Genomic DNA, 20,436 nt, shown 5'->3' on the forward strand with positions numbered 1-20,436 from the left:
CCCGATTCGGAGGAAGTGATTGGACCCTTCACACTCCCCATCCCCCTTTTCCAGAGAGAACTGGAAACCTCTCTGTTAGGCGCGGGGATGGGGCGGGGGGGGGGGCAGCGTGCACGTTGCATAGCAACCAGGTCCCCAGATCCGCCCATTAATACCAGAGTCGGAACAAGCGCCCCGCTCAAACAGGTCAGCTGGCGGTGCCGCTTTCAACACTTTCGCTCTCGACAGTCTCGCCAATAATACATTATTTCACATGAGGTCTTGAAGTTGTTCGCTATGGCCTTTCCGACTCTCGCAAGCTGGGAGTGAGAATGATGATGGGGACAGAACCCACCGGCCCCGGGGGCCCCTCACTATCATGGCCGCAGGGGCGTCAGCAGCAGCGTAAAGCCTTCCGGCACGCGCGCAGGCGCCGCGCAGGCGCACTTCCGCCTGTCCCGCGGAGGCTGTGGCCGCGGTGGCGTCTACTTCGCGGGGCATGGTCCCCGGGTCCGAGGGCCCGGCCCGCGCCGGGGGCCTGGTGGCTGACGTGGTGTTTGTGATTGAGGGCACGGCCAACCTGGGACCCTACTTCGAGGGGCTCCGCAAGCACTACCTGCTCCCGGCCATCGAGTGAGTGCCATTTCCGCGATTCCAGTTCTGCCTTCCTCCTAGAGTTTTCCGCAGGCTCTTGCCTGACCCCAACTTATAACCTCCGTTCCTCCCAGGTATTTTAATGGTGGCCCTCCTGCCGAGACGGACTTCGGGGGAGACGTGAGTCTTGGGACTGTTGAGTCTTGGGGGAGGAGGGGCCGGGGTCCCTGGGTCCGAGGGATGGAGAGAGGGGCCGGACCCGGATCCTGGGTCCGAGGGAGGAGGGAGCTGGTAGCGACTCTTCCCCTGAGGTCCCAGATAAAAAGTTTCTCTGCCCTCCCCTTCCAGTATGGGGGGACCCAGTACAGCCTGGTGGTGTTCAACACGGTGGACTGCGCTCCCGAGTCCTACGTACAGTGTCACGCTCCCACCAGCAGCGCCTATGAGTTCGTCACCTGGCTCGACGGCATTAAGTGAGTTGTTTTGTTTTTTTTCTTTTGTGCTTGGGATGGGTTGGGGGACCATGGGATGGACTGTGAACGGGTCGTGGCTGGGGTCACACTGAGGAACTGAAAGGAGAGTTTCAGCTATGGGGGATTGTGGTGTTGTCCACGAGTCACTTCCGTGGTGGGTTCTGCGTGCCTAGCAATTTTGCCCTTCGGTTTGGAAGCAGAAAAAACTTCTAAACTGGCCCTGAGCTCCAGGACCCCCTTGGTACCCGGCGTGTGGTTCTCCACTCTCCCTCGCTGTTTCTCATCTCTACTCCAGTCTTCGTGTCTCCGACGGGCACGTTGAAGCTTGAGTGCAAAGGGGACGCGGCCTGGCCAGGATGGAGTTTTCTGTGCTTTGGACGGGGTTTTGTTCCATTGCGGGTTCTTGCCAAGTGCAGGCAGCCTGGGGCCAAATCACAGCAGGGCCACAGCAGAAGTCCCGTACCCAGGAGTCCCTGTCCCCTCTGTGCCCAATATAACAACTCTAAAGGGGGCGTGGTAATAGTACGAGTGGTCCCTGACTTTAGATTTTTTTGACTTTACAATGATGCAAACGCAATAGGGACATCATAAACATCGTCTTTGCAAAGCTACAATGTTCAGTAGGTTAAGTACATTTTCAACTTGTGATGGGTTTGTATGGTTGTAAGTTGAGGAGCATCTGCACTTGTATTAGTTACTGTATTACTAATCCACCGGTATGCAAGAGTTTCCTCCAAAACTTGGTGGTTTGAGAAAACACACGTATTATCTCATGTGGTTTCTGTAAGGACTTTAGGCGCATTAGCTGGACAGCTCTGAGTCAGGGAGGGTCTCTCGTGAGGTGGCAGTCACCATGAGCCCCAGCTGCAGCCATCCAGCCGTTTGATGGAGTCTTCAGAGGACTCATTTCCAGGGTGGCTCACACTCTGGCTGTCGGCTGGAGGACTCAATGGCTTGCTGGTTGTTTGACACAGGGTTCCCCATGGGGCTGCTTGAGTGTGTCTGCCCAACGTGGCGGCTGGCTTTCCTCACACTGGGCACCCGCAAGAGAAAGAGAAAGAGGAAACCACAGGCTTTTTATGACCAAGTCTTGGGAGATGCACAGCATCACCTCTGCCACGTGCTGCTTGGCACACAGGCCAGCCGTGTTCAGTGTAGGCGGGGTGTGAATAGCAGGAGGCGGGCGTCTTTGGGAGCCCAGCGACCATGACTTCCTGGGAATACAGTGGGAACTGAATGAGCTGACGATTTAAAACAGTGCCTGGCATGCCTGCAGTGCTCCCTGAGTGTTTGCTGTTACTTCTTGTCTCGGTGTCTCGGTTTGCAAACGGAAGGCAGTAGTCCCTGTCTACTTGGGAGGATCCCAGGAGCGGGCCTGCGCCCTGTGGCCGGAGCATGTTAAACAGCGCCCTTCTGTGACAGCTGTTCCTTTGCGTGTTCCTTCAGTGCGTGTTTGTTGAGTGCGCGCTTTGTTCCAGGTCGTGTGCGCGCACCTGGGCAGGGAAGGTTCAGTGGGAAGGTGCCACCCAGGTTCCCCCTTGTGGCCCTTAGACTTGGTGGTCAGGGTAGAGCAGGTTTCTCAACCTCTGCACCGTTGGTGCAGGTCATTTGTTCTGGATGCTGACCTGTGCGTAGTTCGGTAGACTCCCTGGCCTGTACCCACCAGATGTCAGTAGCCACTTCCCTCCCAGATTGTGACAACCAAAAATGTCTCCAGACATTGTCAGGTGTGCCCTGGCGGGATGGGGGCTGGGAGGGCAAAATCAACCCGAGCTCAAACCAGCGGGGATAGACTGATAGACAGACTTGAATAGTGTTAAGTGGGGGCCCTTTGAGGTCCCAGGCCAGCCTGATGTCCCTCAGTCCCCAGCACCCAGCACAGGGACCGGCACAAAGGAGACCGGAGGAAAACTTTGTTGAACAAGTGAATGAATGAATGTCCAGAATTCATTTCATACTCTGATTGTCCCTGGTAAAGTCCTACGTAAGCTTCAGGGCCCAACTTAGGTGCCCCTTCCCCGATCTGGCAAGCGGCCAGTTGCTCCCTCCTCTGCCCCCATCACTCCAGGGCGTTCACCTGTCACAACCCCGCACCTTGGGCCGTGAGGGTCCAGGACCTTAGGTGTCTGCATCCAGCTGGGGCCTGCCACCCGGGAGGCCTCCGGAAACCTTGGCTGCAGACATGAATGAGTGACAGCTAGAGGGAAGACAGTCACCCATAAACCAAATCATCCGATGGGTGTATTGGGAAAAGCAGTGAAATCCTCTTATTAAAAATTTTCAGGAGCAGTAGGAAGTTGAGAGGGAGATGCCGTCTCAATACCTTTCTCGAGTATCTTCCCTTCTCTTCATACACTGTATCTTTAAGCAGCTGAAAAAGCTTGGTATGCTGTGTGCACACCGTGGGATCCTCCCGATCAGTCAGTAAAACATTTTAAGCTATTGTTACACATTCACGGTTGTCCTTGTTTTTATCAAGTCCTGTGTAACCATCTAAGCTCGGTTCCTGCGATGTCCCAGGCAGGTCTGTAACAGATCACAGAGCGAGTCAGCAAGTTTTGCTCACCCTTGGAGAAATCTTATCTTACCCAGGAATGTCTGGAACTTAAGGAACAAAGCAGGCAGTGTAACTTCTGAAACGACCTTGCTTTGGGAAGATCCATTTCTGATGTCACATTTCCTGTCTTACAATAGAGGTGGACCCCCCGCCCCGCCCCCACTTCTGAGCCCGGTGGCTCGGGTCAGAAAGAAGAAAGTAGAAGGAAGGGGCCCCGTGAGTCTTCCTCCTGGTGTCGTGACAGTCCATTTGTTCATTTGGTCATTCGCCCATTCATTCACCCGACACTGGTGGGGCAAATCGTCCTAGGCACTGAGGAGTCGGGGACACGCGCCAGGCAGGGGCCTCCAGCACATGTCCGCCCGTGAAAGTGGGCAGTGAAGGTTCGAGGGTGTGACACCGGGCTGGACAGACGGGGGAGGCAGAGGTCGAGGAAGCAGTAAGGCTCAGAGCCGACCGCTTTCCGCTCGTTTTCCTTTCACTTTGTGTCTGTAACGTCAAGGGGTTTATTTGGAACTGGGGTGTATCATCAGCTTCACGATATTGAACATGCATTTTCCAACCGACTGTATTTTTTCCCCTGCTTTTTGTTTTCAGGTTTTTCTCATTTCTTGGACAGAATGTCTGTTACGTATCTCTCCCCAGGCGGGTGACAGATGGCTTATGCTCGGTGCTCAATGAGGAGCAAGTTGTAGGATTGCAAAGTGGTTGATCAATCACACTTTCCCGCATAAATTACCTTTTTAATTTGAGGTGAAATTCATATTACAGAAGTAATCATTTTAGAGTGAACAGTTCAGAGACATTTAAGCCCATTTATCCTGCGCAGCCACTGCCTCTGTCCGGTTCTAAAACATCTCCGCCACACAGGAGACCCTGTGTGCGTGAAGGAACTGTCCCCTCTCCCTCCCCTCAGCCCCAGCCAGGACACTTCAGGCTCAAGTCTCAGACCCACAAAACAGTGGTTTGATTACTTTGATTTTTTAAAAAAATGTATTGATTGATTGTTTTAGAGAGAGGGAGAGAGAAACATTGCTTTGTTGTTCCACTTATTGATGTACTCACTGGTTGATTCTTCTATGTGCCCTGCCCAGGGACCGAACTCACAATCTTGGGGTATCGGGGCGATGCTCTACGCAACGGAGCTACCGGCCAGGGCCAGGCCTGACTACTTTCAGAACAGCAGGCTGGCAGTTACCTGGATTCGGGGTTGGTTCATTCACTCTGGTCTGTCCCAGCTGGGTAGCATTTAAATTCCTGTGTTAAACAGTGCCTTCATGGTGCAGAAGAGGAGGCTGGGGAGCGGTAGGGAGCAGTGGGGTGGGCTGAGTGCCCTGAGGGGACGGCGTCGCTGAGCTCATAGGGTGGACTGGGAGCAGAGGGCGAAAGCCGGCAACTGGGAAAAACCCAGGGGAGCTTGGCCGCAGTGACGTCGGCCCGGCTGCTGCTCTGCTCCCTTGTCCAGCAGGTGTTTCTGAGACCCTGTGTGTCCTCAGGCACACCCTGGTGATGGCTCAGACCAATTGGTCCCCTTCCCTGAGGGCTGCCCTAATGCGGTCACACACGCCCGGTGGCCCAGAGCCGCAGGACGTGGTGTTTTGCAGGCCAGCCTCCCAGAGGCCCAGGTCGGGGGTGGGCAGGGCGCGGCGCCCTCTGGAGCCTTCAGGGAGGCGCCTTCCAGCCTCTTCCAGCTTCTTGTGACCCTGGAGACGCCTTGGTTGGCGGCATCGTCACTCCAGTCTCCACGTGGTGTTTTTCCTGTGTCTCCACATCGTCTTTGCCCTGAGTGTGTCCGTCTCTGTCCCACGTCCCCCTTTTATTATAAGGACATGGGTCACATTGGATGAGGGCCCATCCTAACGCCCTCACCGTGGCCTGGCCGCCTCTGCGAAGGCCCGATTTCCAAACAAGTCGCATTCTCAGGCCCCGGGGATAGGGCTCGGACGCATCTCTTCTCGGGGGCGCAGTCCGGCCCGTCGCACTGGCGGGAGAGGAGGCCCTGCACGGGCCGGGGAGGCGAGGCCGGGGCTGGCTTTACAGATGCTGCGATGGCCCAGCAAAAGGAGGGACACGGGCTGGGACACAGCCCAGGGTCCCAGGGTCCCACGCCCTTTCCCTGCTCTGTCCTCTGATGGGGCCTCTCCCCAGAGGGACTCCCTCGCAGGAGATGACAGCTGCGCCCCCCCCACCCGTGCCCCGTCCCCCGTTCTCTGGGCCTGTGGCAGTCCCAGCATGCAGATAGAGCAGGGAGCGCGACAGTGTCCCCATCCTCCCAAGGCGGGGTAGGGGATGGCGTGGGTGCAGGTTCTTCAGGGGTGGCCTGCGGCCGGGGAGGTGGCAGCCCTGGGTGCCGTGGGGACCCCGAAGGCTGACGGCCTGGCCTCGTGCAGGTTCATGGGCGGGGGCGGCGAGAGCTGCAGCCTCATCGCGGAGGGCCTCAGCACGGCGCTGCAGCTGTTCGACGACTTCAAGAAGATGCGGGAGCAGATGTGAGTGCGCCCAGCGTGTGGGCTCACGGCGCGTGTTGGCTCATAGCCCGCTTTGCCTGCCGCAGGACTCCACCTCCTGCCTCACCCTGGGAGCTGGGGCTGGGAATCAGGTGGTGTCCCCTGGTGGGACCCAGGGGCGTCTGGCGCCCGTCTCGCCTGCCTGCTGGGCGGCTGTGCGTGGGTCGGGCCCGCAGAGCCTGGGTGTTCTCAGCTGTCAGGTGGGGTTGCCGGCCTCCCGACTCCCTGCAGGGCGAGCACCGGCTCCCCTGCTGTGCTGGGACCGGCCCCCTTCCGGGCCTCGCTGCCGCCTGCTCCACGGCTCCCCTTGCTCCCGGCAGCGGCCAGACCCACCGCGTCTGCCTCCTCATCTGTAACTCACCCCCGTACCTGCTGCCCGCCGTCGAGAGCACCACCTACTCTGGGTGCACGACGGAGAGTCTCGTGCAGAAGATCGGGGAGGTGAGGACGCCGGGTCTGGGGGAGGAGGGCCGGGGCTGGACATCCAGGTCACAGAAGGGGCACAGGCTTTGTGGCTGGCTCTGCTCCCTCAGGCTGGAAGAACTGTAACCCAGAATCCCCCGGGGCAGCTAATACCGGTCTCATGGTCCCCTGACTCTGATTCCCATCAGACTCTCGGGGGATTTGGTTTTAGGGCCCACCCTGCCACCCAGCCGGTGTGCGTGTGGTGGCCTGGGGGCTGGCCGCCGCGGCCCTGTCCTGACTGCCGTTCTCTCTCCTGCAGCGAGGGATCCACTTCTCCATCGTGTCTCCTCGGAAGCTGCCAGCCCTGCGGCTTCTGTTCGAAAAGGCCGCGCCCCCGGCCATGCTGGAGCCGCTGCAGCCGCCCGCGGACGTGAGCCAGGACCCTCGGCACATGGTGCTGGTGCGGGGGCTTGTGCTGCCGGGTGAGGCCCGGGCGCCGGCGGGGGCTGCGGGGTGTCCTCACCGGCTGCAGCCCTCTGACTTGGATTTTCTCTCCCCCTCAAACCCTCTTCGCGGGGCTCGGCTGTCCATCCTCGGCTCTCAGTCGGGGGCAGCTCGGCCCCAGGCCCTCTCCAGCCGAAGCAGCCGGTCCCCCTGCCTCCAGCTCCAGCCTCGGGCTCTGCGCTCTCAGCAGCCCCCCAGCAGCCTCTGCCGCCCGTGCCCCAGCAGTACCAGGTGCGATGTCACCGGGAAAGGCGCGCGCTTTGCGGGCAGGCGGGGGCCCTGGGCCCTCGGGGGAGCCCTGGTTCAGCGTTCGGGCTTGCGCGGTGACGGGGGTCTCTGCTGATAAGGGAGGAGGCGGGGGCTGCGGGGGCTGAGGGGTCACGTTCTTGCCCGGCCGTGGGAGTCGCGCACTCCCGTGGCATTGGAGTCAGGGTGCCTGCGCCTCGTGGGGGTGTGGGTGGCACGGCCCCGTGTGACAACAGGGCGGGGGGCTTGTGGCACGGTCCTCACGGGCTCCCCCTCCATCCCCAGGTCCCCGGGAACCTGAGCGCGGCTCAGGTGGCCGCTCAGAATGCCGTGGAGGCCGCCAAGAGCCAGAAGGCGGGACTGGGCCCGCGCTGTGAGTCCCACGGCGCAAGTACCCGGCCGGCGGGGGTCAGCCAGGCCTCTCCCCACGCACGCCGGCCCCACTTCTCCCCTTGGTCTCTCCCACAGTCTCGCCCATCAACCCTCTCCAGCAAGCGGCTCCAGGCGTGGGTCCCCCCTTCAGCCAGGCCCAGGCCCCTTCGCTGCCCCAGGGGCCCCCTGGTGCCCCCAAGCCGTCTCCCGCCTCCCAGCCCAGCCTCGTCTCCACAGTGGCTCCTGGTCAGGGCCTGGCCCCCACCGCACAGCCTGGGGCCCCGTCCATGGTAGGTGTCTGCATGCCCCCGCTTGCTGCCCCGTTCCTCCCCCCTGGCAGCCAGGGGCGTGGGTCTTACGGCTCTGGGTCTTCGGCTCTGGGTCTTCGGGGGATGGACCCGGGGGCCGAGTGGTTCCCGGTGGGTGGAGACTTCGGCGGGTCCCAGGACTCCTGCTCTGAGAGTCCTGGGACCTGACAGGATCACAGCGCCTCCCTCGCGGGGGGCCGGTTTCCTGCGGAGGGGAGAGGCCTTCAGCCTGTCCGTGCGGGCCTGCCCCTCTCTCGGCACAGCCCCTCCTGGGAGACAGTCTGACCCGCCTTGCCGCCCTCTTTCCTCCTGTCTGGCAGGCAGGCACGGTGGCCCAAGGCGGGGCGAGTGGCCCTTCCCCGGCCCAGCTGGGGGCCTCCGCCCTGGGTGGGCAGCAGTCGGTCTCCAACAAACTCCTGGCCTGGAGTGGAGTCCTCGAGTGGCAGGAGGTGAGTCGGCCTGAGGAGCCATCGGGCAGGTGGGTCTCACAGGGCAGGACCTGGCGGGGCCCAGGTCCCAGGGAACACGGGATTGAAGTCCAGATTCACGACTAAGGAGGTGTCAGAATTGTATTGCAGGTGAGGGTATGAGAAGTCTCAGACTTGGGGTCCAGGCAGGCCCAGGGGATGGTCGCATCTGGGAGACAGAGGGTTGGGGGCAAGAGGAGGAGCTTAGCTTTGTGGAAGGTTAGAGGATTGTGGGATTGATGGTACAGAGGAGGGGCCGAGGGCTCTTGAGACTTAAACTGGGGGAGATCCAGAGCTTTGGGGCTCCCAGGATCGAGCAGGAGGGGCCGGCGGGGCTGAGACTCGGGGCCCTTCTTGTTGTAATATGCCCTCTTCTTCCCCTCAGAAGCCCAAACCCGCCTCCGTGGACGCCAACACCAAGCTGACACGGTCACTGCCGTGCCAGGTCTATGTGAACCACGGCGAGAACCTGTAGGTCCCTGTCGGGGGCGGGGCGGGCTGGGGCTTGCCTCCTCCTGACACCTCTCTCGGCGTCGCCCCCAGGAAGACAGAGCAGTGGCCCCAGAAGCTGATCATGCAGCTCATCCCCCAGCAGCTCCTGGTGAGTGGCGGGCGGGGGAGCACAACCCCTGGCCTTCCTCTCTGCCCTCCTCCCTTCCCCGCCCCTCCCACCTCTGGCCCGCCCTCCGCACTTCCCCACCCAACACGCTGGCTGACCTCTGTCTCCCCAGACCACGCTGGGCCCTTTGTTCCGGAACTCAAGGATGGTCCAGTTCCACTTCACCAACAAGGACCTGGAATCCCTCAAAGGCCTCTACCGCATCATGGGCAACGGCTTCGTGAGTCCCGGGCCCGGCGGGATCCGGGGTGCTGCCTCCTCTGTCCCCCGGGGCCCGAAGGAGCCGTTGCCGATGGCCAGCGGGGCTGTGTGAGCGTGGGCTCTTGCAGAGCCTGGCTTGCCTTATAGTTACAGTGTGCGCCGGAAGGAGTCCTGTCTGTGGTGGCCTCGACCGGATGTGACAGGGCAGTCGGGGAGAAGTTGGCTCTGACTTGGGTTTACCGGGAGTGCTGGTTTTCTGAGGCTGAGAGCAACAGTGGTTTACTCCCCACAACTCTGGAGACTGGGAGTCAGACAGCCAGGTGCCAGCAGGGCCGTGCGCTCTGAGGGCGCCGAGGAGGACCCGCGCGGCCTCCTGCGGCGGGAGCCCCGGCGGTGCTGGCCTCGGGCAGCAAAGCTGCGGTCTCTGCCTCCCTCTTCCCGCGGCTGCTGCCCCCCGCCCCCCATGCCGCGTGTCTGCGCCTCCATGAGGCGTTCTCCTCCCTGTGGGGTCTCTGTTTGCTTATGAGGACACCAGCCACTGGACGAGGCCCCCTCTAATGCCTTTATCTTAACTCGTTAGGTCTGCAAAGATCTTGCTCCCCAGTAAGGTCACATTTACAGATGCTGGGGTTAGAACTTGAACACGTGTATTTGGAAGACAGTTCAACTCATAACACTGAGGCAGGGCTCCTCTAAGTAGGAACAGACCCGGCTTGCCACTCAGGATGTCCTGTGGGCCTGGCACTTTTCCAGGACAGGGCCCTCTTGGTGGCTTAACTCCTGGAACCCTCAGGAGCATTCCGCAGAGAAAAGCGATCCTGAGAGTCAGGAATGCTTTCAGCTGCAAATAACACACGCGCGACCAGCAGAGTTTTGGGGACATGGAGACGATGGGGTGGAGGTGCCTAAAACAGTGCTTTGTTCTCTCACGGAGCTGGGGCTCGGCTGGGCTAGTCTTGCTCGGGAACTTCTGCGGGGTTGCCCCACTGGACGGTGGCTGAGACTGGTCATCCGGAAGCTCACGTGGGCTGGAGGCACAGGCTTCACGCACAGGCTGGCTGCGAGCTGGGGCTGCGCCCGGCGGGCAGAGTGGCTGCGCGGCTCCGCGTGAGACGGGGCCTCCTCGCAGCGCGGCCGCTGCCCCGAGAGGGTGTCCCCAAAGTGAACGTTGGGCAGGCAGGCATTTACTCACTTATTTACTTATGTACTTATTTAAAGACCTTTATTTTTAGAGAGGGGAAGGGAAGGAGAAATAAAGGAAAGAAACATCAGTTGGGTGCCTCTGAGATGTGCCCCAACTGGGGACCTGGCCCGCAAACCAGGCAAGATGCCTGGTGTGTATGGATGCATCCCGTAGTCATAGCAACCTGTGATGTTAGTGCTGCTGTCCTCAGTTCTCCCTGGCAGGGACTGAGGCCAGGAAGGGTGTGGTTACCCAGGTCTTAGATCCTCTGGGTCAGTGGTATCGGTCATCGCCATTGATCATGTGCTTCAGGCACCAGCTCTGTGTTGAAGCCCCCTCCTCAGCCGTGAGCCCGCCCCCCCCCCGCCCCCGGCAGCCCTTAGGAGGACAGCCTCCCCAGGTGGCAGGTGGGGGGTCAAGATTGGAGAGCTGGGATCCAGCCTTCCGTTTGGGGCGCTTCCTGTCCACCCTGCCTCGCCCTGTTTCTTTGGGCCCCCAGCTCTCTTTGAAGGCTCTCAGGTGGTTTCTGGAGCAGCCTCAGGCAAAGCTTCAGTGTCCTCCCCCTTTCACAGCAGAAACCTTGCTGCTCCTTCACTGTGGGTCTCCAGAGCCGTCTAGAACCAGGTGGGGCGGGACACCGACACCCCCCACCCAGGGCGTGACTGGCACTCCCCCCCCCCCCAGGCGGGCTGCGTGCACTTCCCGCACACGGCGCCCTGCGAGGTGCGTGTGCTCATGCTGCTGTACTCGTCCAAGAAGAAGATCTTCATGGGCCTCATCCCCTACGACCAGAGCGGCTTCGTCAACGGCATCCGGCAGGTCATCACCAACCACAAGCAGGTTCAGCAGCAGAAGCTGGAGCAGCAGCGCGGGGTGAGTGGATCCCCTGACCTGTGCCTCCCCCTCCTAGCGCCTGCCCCCGGGCCCCAGTGTGCATGGCCAGACCCGCAGGGGCGCCCTGGGGCCCCACGGCCAGGCACTTCTTTCCCTAGAGGTGGCCGCCCTCATTGAGGCCGCCCCTGCATGTGCTCGCGCCCGTCCTCTCCCTTTTCAGTGTCCTCACGGGATGTCTGAGACGGCCTCCTCTTGGGGGCCCGGGGATGCAGTTTCTTTGCCAGACCCCCCCGCCCCCCAGGGAAAGGTTCCCAGCGCCTGACAGGTCCCCTTTGGGGCTCCGGTCCTCTCGGGTCCACCCACGGCCAGCCGCTGACCTGCTCCCTCTCTCCCGCACAGATGGGGGCACAGCAGGCGCCCCCCGGGCTGGGCCCCATTCTGGAGGACCCGGCAAGGCCCTCGCAGAATCTGGTGAGGACAAGGCCAGCAGGGTCAGGGCCAGGGTGGGGGGGCCCCGGAGGACACTGTTGTTTTGACCCAGCTGTGGAGGCCGAGGGCTTTTAGAGCAGCGGTCCCCAACCCTTTTGTCACCGGGGACCGGTTTTGTGGGGGAGTTTTTCCAGACCATGGGGCGGGGTCAGGGGAACGGCTTTATAGCCTGCCACCAGGTGCAGCTTCATTGTCACTTGCCCCCCTGGCAGGGTTTGATGTGGGTCTGCTAGCAGTTGATTTGCTGTGGTCCCTGTGCGGTCCCATCTCTCTGCCAGTGGTGACCTGCATTGGCAGCTGCTCCCGGGCGCTGGCATCGCCCCCTCAGCTCCCCCTCAGAGCATCAGGCATTAGAGTCTCAGAAGGAGCCACAGCCTAGGTCCCTCGCGCAGCTCACAGTAGGGATCGCACTCCTCTGAGAAAGTACCTCTGATCTGAGAGCAGGCGGAGCTCAGCGGGGGCTGTGAGCCACAGGGGGCGGCTGTAAACACAGATGGAGCTTCGCTTGCTCCCGCCCCTCACCTCCTGCTGTGTGGCACGTTTGGGGCCTGGGGACCCCTGGTCTAGAGACTCCGTTCTCCTCACCCCCATCTCTCCCCACCAGCTCCAGCTCCGCCCACCGCAGCCCCAGCCGCAGGGCGCTGTGGGGGCCTCCGCAGCTGCGGGGCAGCCCCCGCCCCAGGGAGCTGCACAGGCGCCCCCAGGCGCTGCCCAAGGCCCTCCCGGAGCGGCTCCCGGCCCATCCCCTTCTGGACCCATCCTTCGGCCCCAGAATCCTGGGGCCAACCCCCAGCTGCGCAGCCTCCTCCTCAACCCACCGCCGGTGAGATGCGGGATGGGGCGGCTGGGAACAGCGTCCTGGGCGGTGACAGTTCTAGACCTTTCATCTCGCGGGGAGGTTGGCTCGATCCACGGGTGGGAGGGGAGCCCCGCCAAAGGCTCCGGGCCCACCAGCCCTGCTGTGTGTCTCCCTTGGGTGGGTTTCCGCTGAGGTTCCTTTGAAGAAAGACCCCATGCAGATGACGGGATGAGACATTCCCTGAGCCGTTCCCGGAGCGGCTCCGTGCCAGAGGCTGCCCAGTAGGGCGGGGCCTCCCCGCTGGGGGCCTCTGAGCCGCTCGTTCTGTTTCCCCAGCCCCAGACCGGGGTGCCCCCCCCACAGGCTTCCCTCCACCACCTCCAGCCACCAGGGGCCCCTGCGCTGCTGCCCCCGCCACATCAGGGCCTGGGGCAGCCCCAGCTGGGCCCCCCGCTCCTGCACCCGCCACCCACCCAGTCCTGGCCTGCCCAGCTTCCCCCGCGGGCCCCACTGCCAGGTAAGGAGGTCGGGGGGAGGCCAGGGGTCTGGACTGAGGGTCCCAGCAGCCCCTGGGCTGGAGCCCTAAGACCAAGGGCTCCTGGGAAATAAAGTCCTGGTATTAAAAGCCCCTTGGCTCTTGGGGAGCTGCGAGGGCCAGGGGACCAAGGACCTTGGGGTTCTTGATCCCCATGGCTCCTTTCTTGCCTGTCCTCTGGGGTTTGCTGGGAAACATAGTCGCAGGGCTAGAGAGGTATTTTGGGGGATGGGCTCCTAACGGCTTATGGGAAACAGCACATTTATGTCCAGATGGGGCCGGAAGGGGCCTCTGATGGGTCCCCCCAGGACTTCCCAGACAACTTAGTGCCTTGGACTCCCGGAGGAGGAGGGAGAAAGCAGCCCCAGGGCCCTCTAGGGCCCCAGGGGCTACTGGGAGATGCAGTCCCTTCCCCACTGCCCCCCAGGTCAGATGCTGCTGAGCGGGGGTCCCCGGGGACCGGTCCCCCAGCCGGGCCTGCAGCCCAGCGTCATGGAGGACGACATCCTCATGGATCTCATCTGAACCCCCGGCACCCAATAAAGTTCCTTTTAACACGCGCCCCGGCTCCCGTCACTGACGTCCCCAGGACTGGGCAGGAGGAGACCAGGGGGAGACATCTCTGTCCTTGTTCTCGCTCCAGCAGACCTCCCCAGGGCCCCGGGCTGGTGACACCGGGGCCTTGGCAGCAGCGAGCCAGGCAGTCTGCGGCAGCCTGGCTCAGGGAGAGGCGGAGGCACACAGGCAGAGCTCACGGGACCACGTGCTCTCGTGGGGCAGAAAGGGTACCGAGGGGGCTCGGAAGTGGCCTCTGAGCCGGCCAGGCTCAGCAGGGGCTTGGAAGAGAAGCAGGAGTCGGGGAGGCCAGGAAGGCCACCCAGGTGTGGAGAAAGCAGAAGCAAGTATGCGAGGGCAGGAGAAAGCTGGGGTGCCCGGGGCGGGCGGGCCAGCACCTGCGGGGTGAGCCTGGGGGCGGGCCGGCCTAGAGATGGACAGGCACGAGGTCGGGAAGGGCCCGGGCTGCAAACTGAGCAGCTCGGCGTCTTCCCTGGGGACACAGGAACCACAGGAGGACGTGCGAGCAGGGGCTTTTAACAGGGTGGAGGCTGGGGCGGTGGCTCAGGGGAGAGGAGAGCCCAGGGGTGGGGGGGTGGAGCTGGGGCGGAGTCGGGGGCAGGAGGGGTGAGGCTGGGGCTGGCGTGCCACGTGAAGGAGGCTGGGGTGTGGGGGGCCTTTATGTCAGCCCCCAGGACCTGTCCTGGCTGTGGTTGATGGTGGGGCTTCCCTGAGTGAGGTGACTGCGAGCCAGCAGTGAATGCTGATGGTCCAAGGCGTGCCCAGGTGGCCGCTGCCGCTTGTTGGGAGCTCATGAGGTGTCCTTAGGAGACAGTCTGTGTTTGGTGGTTGAAATCATAGGAGTGGACAGGGTCGCATGTGGAAAGAGTGAGGGCCTAGGTCCCAGTCAGAGACCTGCCTCCTGGGGCTTTGGACAGGGGGACAGTGGGGCTGTCCCTGAGATGGCAAACCCAGCAGGAGGCAGGCTGGGGGTACAGTGAGGCAAGGGACCTGAAGGACGTCCGAGAGATGCCTGGCTGTAGACCCTGGTGTGGGCGGCGTGGGAGGCTCCTTGGAGGCGGAGTCCGCTGTGTGTCATCAGACTGTAGGCCGCTGTTGCCCAGAGCGTGGTCCGCATCCGGACCACCAGCACGCGCATTGTTTGGGACGCTGGTTAACATTAGAGTCCCAGGCCCTGTCCCGGGAGAGAGGTTGCAATATGGTGGCCCATGGGCCACTCTACAGGTGAGTTTTGTTTGGCCTTCCCTGTGTTAGCCTATGTGGTATTTTTTTTCTAATGAGTTAGTTGTAAAAATCAGGAGGATTCTTTCTCACACACGCACACACACAAAATCTTTACTCTTGGCTTCTGTTGACAAGTCAGAAGCCCTGGCATCCTGGGCCTGCCCTTCTGCCCTGCGACAACGGGCTGGAGCTGCCCCTTTCGAGGGGGCGTGTGCTCTCCAGTTCGCCACAGTCCCCACCACTCCCTCTTGGCTCCCCCACCTTTGCCACCGGGCTTGCCCTGTGGTTGTTCCTGTGGTAGCGTGCGAAGGAAAGTGAAATCTTTCTTATACCCATGTCTCTATCAAAAGTGACACAACCAAAGAGAGAACGAGAGGGCCCCGTGTTTCGAAAAAAATGGGAACGAGACTATTTCTTTGTGGAAGTGAAGAGCATGCCTACGTGTTTAATATGCAAAAAAATAATGTCTGTGTTGAAAGAGTACAACCTGAAACGTCATTACGAATCAAAGCACAGTAAGAGCTTCGACCAGTACACAGAGCAGACGCGAGATGCGATACTCAATGAACTGAAAAAGGGTCTTAAGTGTCAGTAGGGTTTGGAAAGCCACCAGTAGAAACCACACGGCTGCCACACGCAGTTGCACAATGACATGGAAAGAGTTACCCGGGCATTAAAACCTCCCACAGACGGCAAGTTTGAAATGTGGTGGAGTTGCGGGCCCTGGACGGAGGAGACGCACAGCTGTCGAGGCCTAACAGGCGTTCATCTGCATTGCACGGCGTGTTGACGAGAAATCAGAAGACTTACGAGTCCGATTGCTCGAAAGAGTCACATTAGTTGTGGCCTTTTCTATCCCTGCGCATGAACCATTTCCACCCAGTTAGCTTTATTTATTTGTGAAGTTGAGGATTTCCACGCGGCCGAAGAAGCCTGTGCTGTGGGGCCAAGGCAGGCTCAACACACTGTGTGTGCACTGATGGAAGGGCTTTACGTAGACAGGTCGGCGTTTCTCAGCACAGCCTCAGACGGTTGCGGTGACTGAATCTGTGTCGCAGGGGAATTAGGCAGCACGCTGCCATCCACGGTGGTGATATTTGGCGAGGACACAAGTCAGGTGGTTGTGTCAATTGAATTGAATCGTGCTGAGAAAGTCAGTGGAATACACTGTGAACGTCCTCGATGTGCTTCTGTACCTGAATGACAGGCGGGTGGAAGGGGAACTTGACCTAGTGTATTCCACAGAAGCTCGGTGACCCGGGCGTCACGTGATGGTGTGGGAACAGTCAGAACTGTTGAGACCAATCTGCTTGCTTGGTTTCACATGAGGCAAAAGCCACGCCTTGGTTCCCCTGAAAAGGTCAGTCAAGCTTATGACCCTTCTGAACACTTATTTTTCCTCAAGGACATTCACAAACAGCTACTTGAATGTATGGTCATGTTTGCTCAGTCCTGGCAAAAATGGGGAAGCCATGGGCAAGGAACGCTCTGACTCCGTTTCCTTTGCTACAGTTGGTTTCCAGAAACAAAAGACATGGCCCAGACCGTATTTACCCAAATTGTGGGGTGAAAGACCCAAGCTCCCCCAAAGGCTTTCTGCACCCAGACTCCGAAAATGAGCCGATACCGTCCGGCTTGCCTTTGTCGGTGAATGTCGGTCATGTGCCCGCAGATGACGAAGTGTAGTTACTGAGCCGCAGTGCAGTGGGGCGCTGTGTCCCCAGCGTGGCTCTGCCGGAGGGTCTAGGCCCTACAGCTGCAGTAGTTGTCCCGAATCTCCCAGTTTGGAGGTTCCCCGCTTGCGAACAGCGGTTTTCCGTTACAAAACGGAATCAAATCAAACCGCTCCCAGGATTCAAGGCTGAATTCCCAAGCACCCACCCCACCCACCCCCCGCGCCACCCCGGGCCTGATGCAGATGCCTCGGGGCGGAAGGGATGCTGTCAGCCCTCCAGCTTCAATGAGAAGGAGCAAAAGAATTACGAAAAGAAGAAATTTTAATAATTAAATCTATTTTTCAACTTGTATTTTTTCAACTTTGAATTTGAAATATAAACTCCAGTACCAAACATGTTTGTATTATGTTCCGTGCATTCACCATAGTTCAGTAAAGATGCAATTTGATTATATCTCTGGCCGTCGACTTTCCTTATACCTGGCTAGTTCACTCATTTATGTGGCCCGCCTGGCTCCTGGAGGTGTTTGAGTTTCCGATCCCTGCCCTGGAACTGTTGAGTCGAGTCTGGGGGAGAGAGGGAAGGAGGGAGGCTGGAGACTTGGAGCAACTCCCTAGGTGGTGCTCACACAAACGACACCCGCAGTGGGAGACGCTGGTGGAAGCTGAAGGGGACGTGCGAGGTTTCCTGGGCAGCGTGTGTGGCAGGGGTTTCTGAAAACTCAGACGGCTTCACGGACCAGGCAGGTGATGGAAATGTGTGAAGCGGACGGGTGTAAGACAGTAGGGCGTGATGGGGACTGTGGCGAACTTGGAGAGTGCTTGCCCCGCCTAAAGGCATTCAAATTAAAGACAAAATACACTGTGAGGACCAAACAAAAATCCACTGGTGGGTCTGATGAGGCCGCCGGGCAGCCATTTTGCGACCTCTGGAAGAAGGAGAAGACGTGAGGACCAGTACAGAGCCCCGAGAAAGCCCCCCGTGTGAAGGGTGGGCAGGGGACCGGAAGACGGGAGGACCAGGCCAGCGTGTTCTGGAAGCGGGAGTGTTTTTGAGGAGAGAGTGGTTGACAGCGAGGGCAAGATGACGAGGGGAGAGCGGCCAGCGCTGCTCCCATCAGGGTGGGAGTTACGCTGTAGGAAGACGGGTTTGGGTCCAGGACAGATGGGTGGGAAGATTGACGTTCCCAGTCGCTGGTTTGGCTGTGACTGGCCACTGGGCCCCTCGTGACCTCAGCCCCTGCATAGGCGAACCTGAGAGACTGCCGCGCTCTGGCCGCGGGTGCTATTCACAGGGCGAGGCAGAAAACGCCCAGCGTTCCTGGGTGGCCCCAAGAGCCAGGAAGGATCCAGACACAGCACGCACCTGCCCATCATCTCACAGTCCGGGTGGCGGGGACAGGCAGAAGCGCTTAACGCGCCTGTTGGAACCAGCCAGTGCAACACGCACGTCCTCTGGGGACATTTTCCTCCGAGCACCAGGTGCTGGTAAAGCTGCCGAAGTGCAGCGAGCAGAGGGAACCCTGGAACTGCAGGGTCTGAACCCCAGCCCCAGCACTGACCGGCTCTGTGGCTTCGGGCAGGCCGGGTCCCTGCGTGCCTCTGAACCTCAGTGTCCCCATATGTCGAGAAGTGACTTCCCCATAGGACTGGACACGCGGCAGGCTCAGCATAGCCCTTCACACCAGAGAGCTGCTAGCAGCCACTGCCAAGGCCTAGGACCCCTGCAGAAGGCCAACGCGGTGGGCGAAACTCGCCGAAATCTCCCGTGGGTCCCTGCGGGTTGTACTTGGGTGAGGGACTGTTTGGAAATATTTCATTTTTGACCTGCTGGCTTTTGGACCGTGCATCCAGAGCTGGAGTGAGACTGGGAAATGCGTGAGATTTTCCCCAAAGGAGCAGGTCTGGCAAAAATGGCAGAACATAAAGTGGGAAAAAAAATGAAGGCGAAAATCCTAAAACACCAACACAGGAATAGTGGCGAACCTGCTGTGAGTGAGAGGAAATGCCCAGTACTGCCTCTTTAAAGGAAAATTATGAGAAAAGCAATATCTAGAAAGGTGTATTTGTCTTGAGGTACATAAAACTCACTAATACAGGTTCTCCCACCATCTTTTTTAAAAAATTGATTTAAAAATGTATTAAGAGTTACACACGTTTATAGTTTTATATAACTGAGGAAGCCCTGAAGTGTGTAGAATAAAAAGGGAAGGACCCCTTCGCCTCGACCCCCACCCCAAACACATGCTGAGCAAACCACCCTCCTCACCAGAGGGAGGTACATCAGCTTGGCATTTAATTTACGTGTGTGTGTATGTGTGTGTGTGTAGACACATTTATCGTCCCTCTTTTTTTATTAGTCAAATATATTTGATGGAACAAGTGTTAGCGTCTTAAATGTTTTACCTAAGTGGAGCCAGTGTCTATATGTTGTCCTTTATCTTGCTTTTTCCCACCTGAGCTGTGGTCCGCCATCCACACGTGTGGTTGTCTTGATTTTAAGCGGTTGCCGTCCATCGCCCATTAAATGGACACATTCCAGTTCCACAAACTGGCCCGAATGGATGAGCTCTCTGTCAATGTGTAACAGAGCCCGCCGCGCAGCAGTGGAGAACAACAGGCGTTTATTGTCTCAGGGCTGCTCTGGGTCAGGAAGCCGGGCAGGGCCTCGCTGGGCGCCTCTGGTTCAAGGTCTCTCCCGAGGTCGTAGTCAAAGCCCCGCCAGGGGAGGGCCCCCTTCCATCCTCGTTCCCCAGCTTGTTGGCGGAATTCTCTGCCTCCCACGCGGCGGGGCCTCCCTCCCTTCCTCACCCTGTAGCCTCTTCAAGGGCAGCACCCTGCTCTGGGTGACCCGGCTTCTCTGGAGGGGGAGGGGGTGGCCTGGTGGAAGCTGCAGGCATTTTGCAACCCAGTGTTGGAGGGGCGGTGCCGTCACTTGGGCTGTGTCCTGTGCAGCCCCGGCCCCCATGGAAGCTGGGAGGTGGAGGGAGTAACACTGGGCGGTGGGGACCACGGGGCCACCTTGGAGACTGCTCGCACACTGCACGGGCGTTCGGTGAGCTGTGTAGTTTGTCACGACTACTTAAAATGCTGCAGAGGACATAGATGACATTTTCTCCCTTGTGCAGGAATTCCCGTGTGATGCGTCCCTAGCAGCCAGTTTTGTTGTTATTTGACTTTGAAGAGGGAATCCACTTTTTTGCCATATTTAAAACCTTCCTATGGGTTACACTTTAAGAGTTTCCAAAAGCAACCCAACGACAGTCCCAGCTCCCTCTGGAAACTACCAATGTCTTATGTGTCTCTTCTGAGATGTGTTAAGCAGGTGAAAGCAAATAGTGGAATATATTCATTCTGGGGCTCTTCTCTCAAGATTAAGCGGTAGCCTACTTAATTTTTTAAAAAAGCTTTATTGAGGTTATCATTGATACCAGAAAACTACGCATAGAAATATGCACAGTTTGATGAGTTTGGACGTAGACATACACCCATGAAAAGTGTCACCACAGCCCATGCGAAAGGCATGCCCATCACCCCCAAAGCTTCCTCGGGTCCCTTTGGCTCTCTCGTTTGTTGGTGCGTATGTGTTGTGAACACGTAACCGGAGATCCACCCTCTTAAATTCAGTTGCAGAGGAGAGTGCTACTCACTGTAGGCTCTGTGTTGTCCTGCAGTTCTCTAGAACTTACTTAGCCTGCTCTATCCCGTGGATTTCTTTTTTCATTGGACAGCGTATCTTTCAGTTTATACCAGGGCAAAAAGCCCTCTGTCCTTCTTCATGGCTGCATCATATCCCTTGTGTGAATGCCACCATTTTTTAAAAAAGATTTTATTTATTTTTAGAGATGGGAAGGGAGGGAGAGAGCAATGTGTGGTGGCATCTTGCGCA

At 59.2% G+C, this 20,436-nt stretch overlaps 1 protein-coding gene across 2 annotated transcripts; it reads left to right on the forward strand.

Annotated features, from left to right (window-relative positions):
- The first annotated feature begins 399 nt into the window (after positions 1–399).
- On the forward strand, positions 400–16,753 carry MED25 (mediator complex subunit 25). Of its 2 annotated transcripts, none has more exons than XM_054588735.1 (18): positions 400–612; positions 708–753; positions 922–1,046; positions 5,994–6,092; positions 6,431–6,551; positions 6,835–6,997; positions 7,120–7,250; positions 7,551–7,638; positions 7,734–7,927; positions 8,266–8,394; positions 8,798–8,883; positions 8,956–9,013; positions 9,144–9,251; positions 11,100–11,288; positions 11,649–11,720; positions 12,343–12,561; positions 12,874–13,054; positions 15,223–16,753. In XM_054588735.1, the coding sequence occupies exons 1-18, from the start codon at positions 479–481 to the stop codon at positions 15,465–15,467; spliced, it is 2,388 nt and encodes a 795-aa protein (XP_054444710.1). In that variant the 5' UTR covers positions 400–478; the 3' UTR covers positions 15,468–16,753. The 2 variants fall into 2 exon arrangements, with proteins under 2 accessions (XP_054444710.1, XP_054444711.1); XM_054588736.1 differs by lacking the exon at positions 15,223–16,753 and adding an exon at positions 13,500–13,636 and having other exon boundaries at positions 423–612.
- The last annotated feature ends 3,683 nt before the right edge of the window (positions 16,754–20,436 follow it).

This window comes from Pteronotus mesoamericanus, unplaced genomic scaffold (genome assembly GCF_021234165.1).
Source record: "Pteronotus mesoamericanus isolate MK-2021 breed Mesoamerican mustached bat unplaced genomic scaffold, CSHL_Meso_final scaffold_137, whole genome shotgun sequence".
Lineage (NCBI taxonomy): Eukaryota > Metazoa > Chordata > Mammalia > Chiroptera > Mormoopidae > Pteronotus > Pteronotus mesoamericanus.